This window comes from Muntiacus reevesi, chromosome 1 (genome assembly GCF_963930625.1).
Source record: "Muntiacus reevesi chromosome 1, mMunRee1.1, whole genome shotgun sequence".
Classification (NCBI taxonomy): Eukaryota; Metazoa; Chordata; class Mammalia; order Artiodactyla; family Cervidae; genus Muntiacus; species Muntiacus reevesi.
Genome location: NC_089249.1, coordinates 216,527,269 through 216,544,533, shown reverse-complemented (window position 1 = coordinate 216,544,533; position 17,265 = coordinate 216,527,269). Strand labels below are relative to the sequence as shown.

Genomic DNA, 17,265 nt, shown 5'->3' with positions numbered 1-17,265 from the left:
GGAGACCAGAAATTACCACTAGTGTATACTCAAGATGACTATAACATAAACTAAGGTGGCTGCAGTGGGTGAAAACAAAATTTGAAAGATTTGCTTAAGACAAATGAAAAGGACTAGATATTAATAAAAAGTCAGATAGGGAAGATAGCTGAACACCAGTGTTCACAGAAGCATTATTCACAATAACCAAAATAAGAAAACAACCCAAATATCCACTGAAGGATGTAAAGATGAACAAAATGAGATGAACATATATATAATGATGAAACATATAAAAAAGATGAACATATATATATAAAGTAACTGAGACTTACAAATGAATAACACAATAACAACAAGGATGAACCTTAAAGACATTATGTTAAATAAAATAAGCCAGGCACAAATGGACAAACACTGCATGATTCCACTTATATGAAGTACCTAGAATAGTCAAATTCATAAGAAAAAGCAGAATAGTATTTACCAGGGACTGAAAGTTTTGTTAAATTAGTACACAGTTTTAGTTCAGGTATATGAAAAAGTGCTAGAGATGGACAGTGCAAATAATTTCACAAAAATGTGAATGTACTTAATGCCACTAAACTATAAACTTAAAAATGGATGAAATGATAAAATTCTGTTATATATGTACATTGTTTACTTAAAAAAAAAAAAAACACTCAGGTAAATTGGTGGTAAGGATGCAGAGAGATGAGAATCAAAGAATTGCTGCTTTCAAACTGTGGTACTGGAAAAGACTCTTTAGAGTCCCCTGAACTGCAAGGAGATGAAACTAGTCAATCCTAAAGGAAATCAACCTTGAATATTCACTGAAAAGACTGATGCTCAAGTTCCAACACTTGGTGCCACCTGATGCAAAGAGCTGACTCACTAGAAAAGACCCTGATGCTGGGAAAGACTGAAGGCAGGAGGAGAAGGGGGGACAGAGGATGAGATGGTTGGATGGCATCACGGACTCAATGTACATGAGTTTGAGCAAACTCCGGGAGACAGTGAAGGACAGGGAAGCCTGGCATGGTGCTGTTCATGGGGTCGGAAAGAGTCAGACATGACTTAGCAACTGAACAACAAAGAGCAATTTTTACAAAACCAAATGGGGGTGGTGGTGGGGGGAGGCTCAAGAGGCAGGGGATGTATGGATGGTTATAGGTGATTCACATTACTGTATAGCAGGAACTAACATGACACTGTAAAGCAATTATCCTCCAAATAACTTTTTTTTTAAAGATACAAACAATAAAATACAGAAAAAGAAACAACAATAAAAATTTGGGAAAGCTGAAAGTCAGATGGTGTAAGAGCTAAACCAAATGAATGAGAGGCCAGCCTTGAGAACTAAGAAGCAATCTAATTTACCCCTAGATTGCTTTGCAACGGGAACTCCAGAAGTGGAAGTACAGAAAAGCATAAAATAGAGAAAAACATAAAAACAAGACTGGCTGAAAGTCTGTTCAAGATGAAGTGAGAGTATTTTCAGGTCAAGATGAAGAATTGAGTAAGCACTTCTAAATTCACTCCATCTCCTAATTTCCACTAACACTACAATAAAGAATTGTTCAAGGATAGGCTCATTAAGGACAGGAGAATAAGAGGGGACAGGTGAATAAATTATTAGCTGTGCAGGTATGTTACACAGTTTTGGAAGTTGGGAAATACTTGGATAAGGATTATGTTAACTTACGTAATAGACACTAAAATCTATCAATCAACAGTGAGCATGGACTTCCCTGGTAGTCCAATGGTTAAGAATCTCCCTGCTAATGAAGGGGACACAGGTTCAACCTCTGGTCTGGGAAGATTCCACATGCCACGGAGCAACTAAACCTGTCTCTAAAGCCCGTGTGCCCTAGGACCCATGGTCTGCAACAAGAGAAGCCACAGAAATGAGACGCACCCACTCAAAACTAAAGAAAGCCTATGCACAGCAACAAAGACGCAGAATATCAATTAATTAATTTTAAAAAAGGAAGTTTCTTTTCAAAAAAAAACAAAAAGTGAGCAAATCCAAGAACCAGCTACATTAACACACTCATGTGTGCACTACCCCATGAAGTAGAGCAAAACAAGAAGAATTCAACCAAAAAAAAAAATTAGTTCAATGCAGAAAAGTCAACATGTGAATAAGACTTGCAGGAAAATAAAGGCAAGGAAACAATCAATGGAAAAATACAAGAAAATGTTCCAGAACTAAAGAAAACTAACTTGTAGATCAAAGGGGCCTACTAAGTGCCCATTACAAAGAATGAAAACAGACTCGCAGCAGTGTGTAGTCTGTGAGCTATCGGCACAGAAGAGACTACAAGTTTTCAGAGTAAAGACAAAACCACATACAAAAGATCATAAATCAAAACGATCTCAGATTTAATAGAAAACTCTGGAAGCTAAAAGACAATGGAGCAATGCCTTCAAAGAATTGTGCGCAAAAATTATTTCCAGCCTTGCATTTTATACAGCTCAACTACCAAACAAGTACCGGAAAAGAACAGAAATATGTCCAGATCTCAAAGGTCTCAAAGAATTTTACCTCCATGCTTCCTTTACAGGAAACTACTTAAGGGCTTACAATGTATTTTATTTAATAGTAAGCAAATCAAAAACAAGAAAGAGATGAAATTTGACCCAAGAGTATTGAAGGCAATCTCCAAGATGATAGCTCTTCACCAGGCACAGAAGGTAACTCATGTCAACTGAAGGAACAGAAAAAGTTCCAGGTGCTATTTCTTCAGAATGATGAAAAATAACAAATTACTGATGCATCAGTTCATATGGAGAGAGAACAGAAACTAGGAGAGATTGACTAGCAATAATAAATACATGGAATACTAAGAATCCTTTCCCTTACCAACACACACATACACACACACACTTCAGCCACAATTGTACCATCAAAAAAGATTACCAATGATCTCCAGCTCCTTATATCTAATCGACTTTTTATCTGATCTCTACGCACCGTTCAACCAAACTGACCACACTTGCTTTATAAAACAAATCTAGTCACCAATACCATATGCTCCTGGTGTTTCCCTTTCACCTCTGATTTTTTTTTCCATCTCTTTTGCACACTCGGTCTCCTCCACACAGACCTCAAATGTTGGTTTCCTCAGAGCCATCTTTTTTTTCTCACCATATTACCTTCTCCCAAGGCCAACTCATCCATGCTCTCCTCATGGTTTCAAATATCAACAAGAAGATGTCACCTCCAAGTTACAGATGTTCCAGTGCTCTCAGTAAATGGCAACATTATTTACATGCTGGTGTAGCTAAAAACTTGGGAACCATCCTGAGATGTAGAAACCTTAGTCTTCATTCTCCCTCACTTCCCATTATCCATCCATTAACATATCATACCCATTTTACTTCCTAAATAGTCTTAATTTCCTCTTCACCACTATAATAGTCACTGTAAAAACCCATTTAGTCATCTCCTCCAATTTATCTGTGCCCCCTCCAAATCATTTTCCACATTGCACTCAGTGAACTTGAAAATATACAGATCGGATCATATCTCCCTCTGCTCACAGCATGTTAATGGTACTATTCTTAGGAAAAAACACAAAATTTTAATGAAGTCCACAAAACGCGGCATGATCTGAATCACATCTACTTCTCCAGCCTCCTCTGTACCATGTTCCATAACTCTACGGGCTGCAGCCCTCACAGGGGCAGAACATACACTACTTACTGTGCTTGGAACCTTCTTTTACCCTAGTTAATTTCTACTTGCCCTATCACATCTCAGATCAAACATAACTTTACAGCAACACTGGCCCTGACTACCCTTGCTCCAAAAGTTCAGGTTAGGTACCTTTACATCATCACCAACATCACTTCACATCATCAGTATTTTTCCTTGAACACACCTCTCTGTTAAGTAATTAGTTATTTTGTCTATTTGCTGGTGCCTTCTCTTTTTAACTGGACTCTTAATAATACATAAGGGCAAGCAAAATGTGATGCCAATGACTAGATCCCAATACCTAGCACAGTACTTCTAGAACATACTGATTACTTGTTGAACAAATGGCATCGACCCAACTAGTGCACATAAAAGACACCACAATGAGTAAGAAACCAGCAATGTCACAGGCATAGGAAGGGCAGAGGGACTAAAAGAATTTTCTACAGAAGAACTTAAATGTTCAAGCAGGTCACAAAGTTTGGTATAATTTTCTTTAAACAGTGAGCTATAAAGGTCTTTGGATACTTCAATACTAGTATTCAAAATATAAAATCCAGCATACCACTTGTGGTAAATCATCCTACAGATAAATAGACATTAAGTACAGTTATTGTTTATAACACTGTTTTGTATGCACACAAACACGTGTGTATATGTATGTATAATATTTTCAACCCAAGATTAGAAACAACCTAAACATCCATCAACAGGGGAATGGTTATAATCTCTAAGAAGTCAAACAGGTGAAAAAACTATACCTGCAATATGCTACTTTTATGTTAAATAAAAGGAGGGTAGGGAGATGAGGATATATAGTTGCATTTACATAAAGCAAGTTTAGAAAGAAACATTAATAACAATTGGCTACTCTCTGAAAAGAGGTAAAGAATGGGACAGATCAGAGATTTTTTTTAACCTTGTGCATATGTTAGTGAAAAAAGTGTAAGTGAAATTCTCTCAGTCGTGTCTGACTCTTTGCGACCCCATGGACTATACAGCCCATGGAATTCTCCAGCCAGAATACTGGAGTGGGTAGCCATTCCCTTCTCCAAGGACTCTTCCCAGCCCAGGGATCAAACCCGTCTCCCGCATTGTAGGCTGATTCTTTCTTTACCAGCTGAGCAACCAGGGAAGCCCCAAATGTGTTAGTAACTTAGTCAAAAACTAAAATACATATATTTAAACTACAATAAAATCACAGAATATCTTAATAGGAAACAGGGAGGTCAAAATAAAGATTCACCCTTATGCTATACCATTTTAAGTTAAGACATTAAGATTCAAACAGAATAATCAAGTAACAAACAACTGTAACTGAAGAAAATATTTTAAATCAAGATTTTAAAATTCAGGATAATTTATAAGCATTCTTTGTAATTATTTCAGCTTTAAAACTAACAAATGACACAAATTTGAAGACTGAAGTAGAAAAACATAAATATACTGAAAAATGATTCTGAATAATATAAACTTTACACAATAAGCCTAATATTTTTCTGGCTTCTACAGATAGAATAAATGAGAATTTTAAAAATCATAGAGTATGATAAAGCAAATCTTTTTAAAAGAAATCCAAAAGAAGTTAAAATACATAACAATGCACCAATGAAATGATCAAAAGTAAATATGAATTATTACTAAAGGCAACTGCAAGTTTATAATTCTATACTATATTTTATCATATATAATCAGCTGCAAGTTTTACCTTTCATTTTTGAGTGTGTATTAATCAACGGATCAGAACAAATCCTGCAGGGCCACCATGGGCGTCTCTTGAATTTTGCCCAGATGAGATCTCCAACTTCATACTTCAGTGGCGTAGCCTTTTTCTTGGGTTGACACTTTAGACAGACAAAACATGGAGCATCAATAAAAATCAACACTTTTTAAAACAAAGCATCACCTTCCCACACTCCTGAGACAACATGACCTAATGAATACTAGATGAAAACACTCCACCTTAACAACAATTACAAAACAAGTAGAACTAAATTATTTTGTCTTAACTGTTTATAACATATTCCAGTTGGTAGTAGCTCTCAATTTATATTTGCTTGACATAAGCAATCTACACCTACATTCTAGGAAAGTAAGTATTTAAAATTCTAAAAAACTAAAAACTGAGTAACAGAGAAAGAGAATCATCCCAAGGAAAAGATATCTTTGCCTTAGTCCTTGGATCACAATACAACATAGGGTGGAAGCAGGGAGCCCAAGAAAAATTTTAATAATATCAAGAGACTCTGATCCCATTACAATGTTACATGCCAGCTACATCTCAATAAAACTGGAGGGTTGGGAGGATACTGTGGTCCCTTGGGCAGGTGATACTCTCCATCCTTCTCAAACATAGACATTTCTATTAATTAATTAACAGTAAGAGCCAGTGGTTAAGAATTCTCCAGTCAGTGCAGGGCATATGGGTTCAACCCCCAGTCCAGGAAGATCCCACAAGCCAAGGAGCAACTAAGCCCATGGAACAGAACTACTGAGCCCGAGTACCAAAGCTACTGAGATGCACATGCCTACAGCCTGTGCTTCGCAGCAAGAGGTGCCACTGCAACGAGAAGCCTATGCAATGCAAAGGAAGAGTAGCCCCGCTCACTGAAATTAGAGAAAGCCCAAACTGTGGAAAATTCTGAAAGAGATGGGAATACCAGACCACTTTACCTGCCTCCTGTGAAATTAGAACCAGACATGGAACAACAGGAGTATGTCAAGACTGTATAATGTCACCCTGCTTATTTAACTTACATGCAGAGTACACCATGTAAAATGCTGGCTGGATGAAGCTCAAGTTGGAATCAAGACTTCCAGGAAAAATATCAATAACGTCAGATAGGCAGATGACATCATTTTAATGGCAGAAAGCAAAGAGGAACTTAAAAAGCCTCTTGATGAAGGAGAAAGGGTGAAAAAGTTGACTTAAAACTCAACATTCAAAGAAGATCATGGTATCAGGTCCCATCACTTCATGGCAAATAAATGGAAAAAAAATGGAAACAGTGACAGATTTTAGTTTCTTGGGCTCCAAAATCACTGTGGATGGTGACTGCAGCCATGAAATTAAAAGATGTTTGTGACTTGGAAGAAAAGTTATGACAAATCTAGACAACGTATTAAAAAGCAGAGACATCATTCTGCCAACAAGGGTCTGAATAGTCAAAGCTATGGTGTTTCCAGTAGTCATGTACAGATAAGAGAGTTGGACCATAAAGAAGGCTGAGCACCAAAAAAAAAAAAAAAAAAAAAATCAATGCTTTCAAACTGTGGTGCTTGAGAAGACTCTTAAATCCCCTGGACTGCAAGGAGATCAAACCAATCAACTCTAAAGGAAATCAACCTTGAATATTCACTGGAAGGACTGATGCTGAAGCTCCAATACTTCGGCCACCTGATGGAAAGAGAGAGCCGACTCACTGGAAAAGCCCTTAATCTTTCCCAGTATCAAGGTCTTTTCCAATGAGTCAGGAGAAGAGAGCAAAAAGGGATAAGATGATTGGACAGCATCACTGACTCAATGCACATGAGTCTGAGCAAACTCCAAGAGATAGTGAAAGACAGGGATGCCTGGAGTGCTGCAGTTCATGGGGTCACAAAGCAGCCAGACATGACTTAGTGAATGAACAACAACATCGTCTTTAATATCCCATCAACAGTACAGGTCTCCTGCCCTGAGAGAAAGATGGTTTTGTGTTTACTAGGACTGAGCTTCCCACCTGATAAAACACACAAAGGAGTGTCACATACGCCAAACTGTTTCTAGGTAGCTAAAAATAGCACCTAAGGTACTTGGACAAAGGATTTGTACATTTACTCCAAGGAGGCATACAAACACGACTTTCCATAAATTCCAAGTCTCAAAAGAGACTTGATGAGTTCCTGTTTCAGACCTGATTGTCCCTGCTTACTGTCTACAGATGTACCCACCTGGAACATATTAAGTGTTCAATAAAGAATATGCTGAATAGGGACTTCCCTGATATCCAATAACTAAGATTCTCACTCTCAATGCAAGGGGCCTGGGTCTGACCTCTGGTCAGAGAACCAGATCTCACGTGCTACAACTAAGAGTTCAGATGCTGCAACTAAGACCCAACACAACCAAATAAATAAATAGGATTTTTTTTTTTTAATGAAATATTTGTGAATGAAATGAGTGAAATCATTAAATAAAAAATGATCAGTAATATCTGGGGCTCTGATACCAAAGTACTGGGCTCAATTCCATGATTTGTAAGTTACCATTCAACTTTAAGATTGCATTCAGAGAGAGGTAATTCTCACAGGATACCCTTACTAAAAATAGTCTCAGGCACCCCTGGTGGCTCAGCGGCAAAGAAGCCACCTGCCAAGGCAGAAGACATGCATTCAATGCTTGGTCCAGGAAGATCCCACATGAGGAGGAACAGCTGAAGCCTGTGAACCACAACTACTGAGCCTGTGCTCAGAGCTCAGGATCCTCGAATGCTGAGCCCACGTGTCACAACTACTGAAGCCCACTCCTCAAGCCTGTGTTCTGCAACAAGAGAAGCCACCACAATGAGAAGGCCACACACTTCAACTACAGAGTAGCTTCTGCTCACCACAACTAGAGAAAAGTCTGCACAGCAATCAAAACCCAGCACAGCCAAAAGTAAAATAGTTAAAAATAACATTAATGCCTAGTGAGTCTGGCAGATAGTAGGTGCTTAATAAATTTTTTAAAAAACAGTGTCATTAGTTCTTCACGTATATATAGTTACTAGGAACAGAGACAGAAACTACAATGTTTTCTAAAAAAACTTTTTGAAAAGCACGATGCAAAGGCACCATTTTTACCTATTATTATTCTGTAAGTTATAGGGGAAAAAAAATTACTTCAAAGCTAATAATGGCTTAAAAACTTTAAAACCATGATACCAAGATGGGACAGAAAAACAAATCTGGTCTTTCTTGCTGGTCCACGTTTAAGAACCCACCTGTGAACACAGGGGACATAGGTTCAATCTCTCTAGGCCAGGAAGATTCCACATGCCGTGAAGCAACTAAGCCTGCGAGCCAGAGTCCAGGGTACCACAACTCATAAAGCCCACATGCCACAACTACTGAAGCTTGTACACCAAGAGCCTGTGCTCCACAACAAGAGAAGCCACCACGAGAAACCCAAGCATCATAATGAAGAGCAGCCCCTGCTCACAAATCCCACATGCTGCAACTAAAGATCCCACAAACTGCAGCTAAGATCCCACACAGCCAAATTAATGTTTAAAAGGAAGACAGAAGATCTAAACAGATATTTCTCCAAAGAAGATATACAGAAGGCCAACAGGCACATGAAAAAATGCTCAACATTGCTAATTATTAGAGGAATGCAAATCAAAGCTATAACAAGGTACCACCTAATACTGATCAGAATGGCTATCATTGAGAAAAAAATCTACAAATAATAAATGCTGGAGAGGTGTGGAGAAAAGCAAAAACTGGAAAACACTACAGAGGTTTCTCAAATACGAAAAGTAGAGTTGCCATATGACCCAACAATCCACCTCCTGGGCATTATCCAAAGAAAATTCCAACTGGAAAGATATATGCACTTCAATGTTCACAGCAGCGCTATTTACAATAGCCAAGACATGAAAGCAACCTAAATGTCCATCAACAGATGAATGGATAAAGATGCAGTATGCATATACAATGGAATTCTGAAAGTGAAAGTGTTAGTCACTCAGTCGTGTCCAACTCCTTGCGACCCCTTGGACGGTAGCTCGTTAGGCTCCTCTGTCCATGGGATTTCCCAGGCAAGAATACTTGAGTGGGTAGCTACTTCCTTTTCCAGGGGATCTTCCCAATGCAGGGACTGAAGCCAACTCTCCCAAATTGCAGGCAGATTGGCAGATTCCTTACTATCTGAGACATCACAGAAGCACAATAGAATTTCTACTCAGCCATAAAAAGGATGAAGTAATGCTCTTTGTTGCAACATGGATAGAACTAGAGATTATAACACTAAGTGAAGTAAAATGGACCAAGAAAGACAAACAACATATGATATCACTTATATATGGAATCAAAATGTTACAAATGAACTTATTTACAAAACAGAATCAGACTTAACAGAGTATAAATTTATGGTTACTAAAGGGGAAGATGGTGGTTGATAAATTAGGGAGTTTGGGATTACCAAATACAAACTACTATATATAACGTAGATAAACTAGGTCCCAGTGTAAAGCAAAGGGAACTATATCCAATACGTTATAACAAACTAAAATGGAAAAGAATCTGAAAGCACAATGTGTGTAACTGAATCACTTTCCTTTATGCCAGAAACTAACGCAATACTGTAAATCAAATGTACTTCAATTTAAAAAAGTTAACAACCAACAAGAGGCCTGTTACACAAATTATGCAGAAAACAACGAAATATGCAAAGTGCAGATGAAGGTAAGGGATACTGAAAGTGTAATACACAGCCTTACATAAGTTGTACCAAGCATTTAGAAACTATGCCTGAACTAGCTATAATGATGAAAAAATAAGTCACTGAGAAACAAAAAAAATAGTTTCATTAAACTAAAGGTATCATGGGTGAAGATTTTCATAAACTTGAAACATTAATTTTCTCCTTACTATTTAATTCATTTACCAGGACAACCAAGAAAAAACAACAATCTGAAAACCTACTGGGAAAAAATGCCTATACAAACACATATTAGTAATGAACAACAACATCCAAATACTAGTGATCTCTTTTTTTTTTTTTAATTGTTTTTGGTTATTTTCGGTTCGCTGCAGTATCTTCATCGCAGCACATGATCTTAGCTCCCCCGCAAGAAGTATGGGATCTTAGTTCCCAGATTGGGATGGAACATGATTCCCCTGAATTGGAAGGCAGATTCTTAACCACTGGACTGCCAGGAAAGTCCCTGTAAGTGACCTCAGTATATAAAAAATTAGAAACAGGCAAGAATTTCAGACCAAAAACAGGCTTCCAAGCATGAAAATAGAGAAAATAAGAACAAAGGAAAACTAAAGGTGGGGTGGGAGGGTGGGGAAGGAATATGACTCCTTAGAAGAGCTTAAAAATACCACCTTAGATAGAAAGACTCTGGAACAACTCCTTGTAAAAGCCCATAATTCAACTAAAAACCTACATACAAAGCACAACAAGAAACACAAATATGATTTCCTGACTCCAAAATTCCTGGAGAATAGCAGCAAAGACACTAGGAGTGTCATCTAAGCTTAGACTGGAGGACAGGCATATTTCAGAACAGCTATATCTAATCAGATGAAATATACTGGTGCTTTCCCAAGTGGCTCAACAGTAAAGAATTCATCTACTGAGCAGGAGTCATACGTTTGATCCCTGGGTCGGAAAGACCCCCTGGAGAAGGAAATGACAACCCACTCCAGTATTCTTCCCTGGGAAATCCCATGGACAAGGAACCTAGCAGGCTATAGTCCATGGGTTCTCAAAGAGTCAGACACAACTTTAGTGACTAAACAACAACCTAAAATACAACTATATCCTTATATAAAAGGAAAATGTGGACACAGAGACAGACACATATAAGGAAGTGATATGAAGGCACAGGGAGAATGCTTTCTACAAACCAAGGTTCGACAGAGGCCACCAGACATTAAGAAAGGCATGGGACAGATTCTCACAACCCTCAGGAGGAACCACCCCTTACCAACAACTACTGAATTTCTAAAGCCTAAAACTTTCACTTTCCCTTGAATTTCCATCAAGAGGTCCAAACCAGACCTATAATGCTTTTCTAAGATGAAACAAGCTCAGGTGGTACAGGCAAAGTTGTGCTCTACCTGAATGCTACCACAGAGTGGATAACCCTTAGATACCAGATTCTTCCCAGACATACTTAAGTAAACTATATATCAACCAAATCATACTACAACAGCAACCTTTCTTCCCTTTAATTTAAAAAGAATTTTGTGGTAAGGATAACTGGGCTTCTCTGTTGACTCAGTGGTAAAGAATCTGCCTGCCAATGCAGGGGACAAGGATTTGATCCCCGATCCAGGAAGATCCCACATGGTGAGGAGCAACTAAGCCTATGCACCACAACCATTGAGCCTGTGCTCCCGAGCCCAGGAGCCACAACTCTGGAAGCCCTCGGGCTGCAACTCCGGAAGCTTGTTTTCCCTAGATCCTGTGCTCTGCAACATGATGGGCTACTGCAGTGAGAAGCCAGCAAGCTACAACTAGAAAGTAGCCCCCACTTGCCACAACTAGAGAAAAGTTCACACAGCAATGAAGATCCAGCACAGCCAAAAGGAAATTAATAAAAAAAAAAAAAAAAAAGAGAAACTTAACTGCGATTATCCTCTAAACAAATTTAAAATATAAAACCCATTAGTATTGTATTTTGGTATATCAAACAGTATCTTCTAAAATAAGTTTTTAAGAATGTACAGTGAGGACTTCCTTGCTAGTCCAGTGTGCTTAAGAGTCTACCTGCCAAAATAAGGGACACCGGTCTGAACGCTGGTCCAGGAACTAAGACTGCACCTGCCTCAGGGCAACCAAGCCTGTGCGCCACAACTACTGAGCATGCGCACTCTAGGGCCCGAGCTCCGCAACAAGAGAAGCCACTGCAGTGAGAAGTCCGTGCACAGGAGACTAGAGAATAACCCCCGCTGGCCACAATTAGAGAAATAAACAAGAATGTACAAGGATATAGGTCTTAATGTGGGGGAAAACTAATACTGTAATGACAATTATCAGAGGACTTATTGTAACTCTAGGACTCAGTGTCATTTTAGGCAAGAATAACTGCAAAAATTAAACTCACATAAGAAGACAATAGCAATGTACAAGACAAAATGCATCTCTTTAGATGCTTGATTATTTGATATCTAAAAACTGATTTCCATAGTTCATCCATTTTGAGAACAACTTCAACTCAAACAGAGTATAAATACAAAATCCTCTGGCTTATAAACAAGTAAAATTCATATTCCAAAGTTCTGTTAACAGTCTGCTACTGCTTCTATCAGGTTTCCCTGGTGGTTAAGCGGTAACGAATCCACCTGCAAATGCAGGAGACGTGGGTTTCAATCCCCGTCAGGAAGATCCCCTAGAGAAAGAAATGGTAACACACTCCAGTACTCTTGACTAGAAAATCCCATGGACAGAGGAGCCTGATGGGCTAGAGTCCAAGGGGCTGCAAAATGTCGGACAAGATTTAGCAACTAAACAACAATAACAATAACTGCTTTTATCAGTTCCAAAAGGAGAAAAAAATGTTTAGTAACTTATTTAAAATACCAAGTTTTGGGACTTCCCTGGAGGTCCAGTGGTTAAGATTCTGTGTTTCCACTGCAAGGGGCAAGGGTTCATTCAATCCCTGAAAACTAAAATCCTGCATGACTCAGGGCACAATCCAAAAAAAGCTAAAAAAAATTACAAAATACCAAATATTAAGCATTAGTCTAAAGAATTACATTATACAGGACTATCTGAATTTTCCTTTGGAATTTCAACTTTTCCCTACCTATTCCTTTATTCTTATGCTAAAAGTAGGTAGTTTCAGTATTTTACAAATAGGACACCTAAGGTGACAGATTACATAAAACTCACTGTTGTTCCTTTAACCTACGAATTTTCTGAGTAAATAAAATAATTATCTTACATTTCTATAAGTTGGGTGGTTTATAAAGAACTTTCCAATATGATTTCATTATAACATGATAATAGCAAAGTTTACCTTTATTTAAGTCTACAGGTAGTAGACCTCAGAGACTACAGTGACCTTAACGAAAAGGAGACTTCTCACACTACCTGTGTCCAACACGTAGCTCTAGCAGTACTTGGCAAACAGTGGGTGTTCAATCGTTACTGTCTGGCTAATCCCCCAAAATAACTAACATGATATTCTTTATTATTGAAGGAACACTTAAGCATATTATTGTTGTTGCTCAGTCACTCAATCAAGTCCAATTCTTTGTGACTCCACGAACTGTAGCCCAAGAGGCTCCTCTGTCTACTGAATTTTGCCAGCAAGAATACCAGAATGAGTTGCCACTTTCTCCCCCAGAGGATCTTCCGGACCCAGAGACAGAACCCCTGTCAGCTGACTCTCCTGCATTGCAGGCAGATTCTTTAAGACTGAGCCACTGGGGGAGCCCCAAATTTCAAGGAACTTCCCTAGCAAATCTGCCCTATAACGAATACCATTGGGGGACTTCGCTGTGCCACCTGCTCATTTAAAGGACATGGGTTCGATCCCTGGCCTGGGAAGATTCCACATGCCAACTGGCAACTACACCCATGTACAACTTCTGAGCCAGCTCTCTCTAGAGCCCATGATCGACAAGAGACATTGTTAATAGAGCAGTTTGAGCACAGTCCTTATCAGGCAGCCAGTGCTGTGCCTTTTTACTCTGCACCCTATTACTAGGCAACAGGTCTTGCTCAGCCATTGGTCGGTGCGTCAGTGGGCCTCGCCCACAAGCAACCATCAACAAGGGACTCTTAGTTGTCCTGCTCAGCTATTGGTCAGCAGGGCCCTGCCCACAAGTAACTATCAATGAGGAACCATCAGGGAAGTGATTCAGCCAAGCGTCAGTGGTGTGTGGTGGTCATCAGGTAGAGTGTGAGGTAAGAGGCAGACTCAGGCCTTGTCCTAAAGGGCCTCCAGCTCACTTAGCCTTTGGCCAGCAGGTGAGCTGTAGGGCCCAGGGAACAGACTGGGGACTATGTCCTGCAGAGCTTCAGAGTCCTCACTGAGGCCCGCCACTAGCCTTGGCCCAGGCTTTGAGGAAGCGGTGAACCTCTCCCCCATCCCTGTCTCTGCAACCTATTAGCAGTGGTCATTTGTCTGGGCTGCAGTCAGTGAGACCTGGTCTCCCCCATTTGGGTGGCCTGAGGATACTGAGGGCCATTTGGGTTGGATGCCTGGCTCCCTCAGTGATGACAGCTGGGCAAGATGTGGGAACCTGACCCTGAAGGAGCTGCCAACTGAGTTCTGCCTCCTCTTAGTCAGGACTATTTCCATATTCATTGGAAGGACTGACGTTGAAGCTGAAACTCCAATCCTTTGGACACCTGATGCGAAAAACTGACTCATTGGAAAAGACTCTGATGCTGGGAAAGATTGAAGGCAGGAGGAGAGGGGGAACGACAGAGGGCGAGATGGTTGGGTGGCATCACCGACTCAATGGACATGAGTGTGAGTAGGCTCTGGGAGCTGGTGATGGACAGGGAGGCCTGGTGTGCTATATAGTCCATGGGATTGCAAAGAGTCGGACACGACTGAGCAACTGAACTGAGCTGAGACCTTGGAGAGTAGAAGTTGTGCCTTGGCACCTTGCCCTTTCTTTTTTTTTTTTTGCCCTTTCTTGTAAAGACAGAGAATAACATTCTTTTGGTAGAGATTTATAGAAACATTGTTACCTGACCATCACCTGACCTCAAGAACAAAAGATCTAACACCAAGAAGTCTGTAACAACTAATCACACCCCCCCCCCCTTTTGCTTTTAAAGGGGCTTGTGATGTTAACAGTTATGTGAACCTAGCTGGGATGGCAGGGGCCTTGCAGACAGACTGGATGTGTATGCTAAAACAGAGAACTCAAGGATCACTCCTTTATGCCTTAAATACTGCAAAGATGGAGTTCCCATTTATTAAAGTGGAGAAGACTACAGGAAAAGCAGGTTTGGGGAAATAAAATCTGGAATTTGGTCTTGAACAAGTATAAAACTCCATGGGACTCCCCTGAAGGTCCAGTGGTTAAGACTCCCCACTTCCCACTTCCACTGCAGAGGGCACAGGTTTGATCCCTGGTTATAGGGAACTAAAATCCCACATGCCTTGGGACAACTAAACCTGCATGCCACAACTGAGCCTGCAAGCTCTAGAGCCCATGCTCCCCAACAAGAGAAGCCTGTACACTGTAACTAAAAGTGTACTTTAACAGGGTTAAAGTGCATCCCAACCACATCACACATGGAGTAACTGCTAAGGAAAATAACTGTTCTAAGTGTAACAATCTAGCCAGCTACATTTAGGCACAATAAAAAATCAGGCACTTTGCTGAACACTTAATTATTTCTGATGCCACAGTAGCTTCCAAGAATAGGGTAGGAGGGTGTTTTTCTCCATACCATGCTTGCAAAAACTGAGGCAGAAATTAATTCATTTACCCAGGTTCACAAAACTATTACTAAAATATCAATGCAGGGATTCAAATCTGACTCCAATAAAATGCTTTTAACACTGCACCAACCTATTCACTGAAGATAAACCAAAATTTTCTTTACATAAGATTTTACACTTTACAAACAAATTTTCCACACTATTTAAATATAAATCATATCCCCCTAACCATTTTAGAAATTCAAATATTCCCCCATCAAGAAAGAACAGCTACTGGGTTGGCCAAAAGGTTCATTCAGTTTTTCCCATAAAATGGCTCTAATAGTGCTTAGTTGTCTTTAACTTCATTAAAAACAATTCTGTTAGGCTGCATCCTGATAGTTGTCATACCACTGGTGCATTAAAAAAAGAAACTTATCAAGGCTGGAGAATTTTTGTGTAGCCATTTTAATACTGAAGATGGAAGGAAAAAAGCAACACTTTTGGCACATTATGTTTTATTATTTAAAGAAAGGTAAAAATGCAACTGAGATGCATTTTTGTGCAGTATGCAAATTTGTGCAGTATGTGGAGAAGGTGATGTAACTGATCAAATGTGTAAAAAATGGTTTTCAAGGTTTTGCACTGGAGATTTCTCACTGAGCAATGCTCCACAGTCGAGCAGACCAGTTGAAGGGGATAGCAATCAAATCGAGATACAGAGAACAATCAACATTAGACCATGCAGAAGACAGCTGACATGATGAAAAGTGGACACTATATAATACTGTGGAACAGAAAAGATCACAGAACAAGGGAAATGAACGCCCACCAACCACACCAAAGACCAGTCTTCATCCAAAGGTGATGCTGTGTATACAGTGCTATTGGAAAGGGATCCTCTATTATAAGCCACTTCTGGAAAACCAAACAATTAATTCCAACAGGTACTACTCCCAGTTGGACCAACTGAAAGCAGCGCTCGACAAAACATGAATAGAACTAGTCGACAGTCTTCCATCAGGATAAAAGCCAAGACCACACTGTATGTTTCTTTGATAACCAGACAAGAACTGTTACAGCTTAGCTGGGAAGTTCTGATTCATCCACTGTATTCACCCGACAAGGCACCTTTGGATTTCTATTTATTTCAGTCTTTACAAAATTCTCCCAATGGAAAAAATTTCAATTCCCTGAAAGACTGTAAAAGGTACCTGGTACAGTTCTTTGCTCAAAAAGATAAAAATTTTGGGAAGGTGGAATTATATTATAAAGTTGCCTGAGAAATGGCAGAATGAAGTGGAACAAAACGGTAAATGTGTTGTTCAATAATTCTTGGTGAAAATATGTCTTTTATTTTTACTTTAAAACCATAGGAACTCTTTGGCCAACTCAATAACTTCAGGGAATTCCTCGGAGGTATAGTGGTTAGGACTCAGCGCTGTCACTGCCAGGGCCCAGGTTCAATCACTGGCTGGGGAACTTATAAGATCC

General features: G+C 39.5%; 1 protein-coding gene across 6 annotated transcripts in view; it reads right to left on the bottom strand.

The window, feature by feature from the left end:
• The window catches only part of NSD1 (nuclear receptor binding SET domain protein 1), a 144,549-nt gene that overhangs the window by 78,505 nt on the left and 48,779 nt on the right, over nt 1–17,265 (bottom strand). For all 6 annotated transcript variants that reach the window (XM_065918262.1, XM_065918258.1, XM_065918260.1 and 3 more), the window contains one exon: nt 5,391–5,526. In XM_065918262.1, the coding sequence (XP_065774334.1) occupies nt 5,391–5,526 (136 nt within the window). The remainder of the gene's footprint in view (nt 1–5,390; nt 5,527–17,265) is intronic.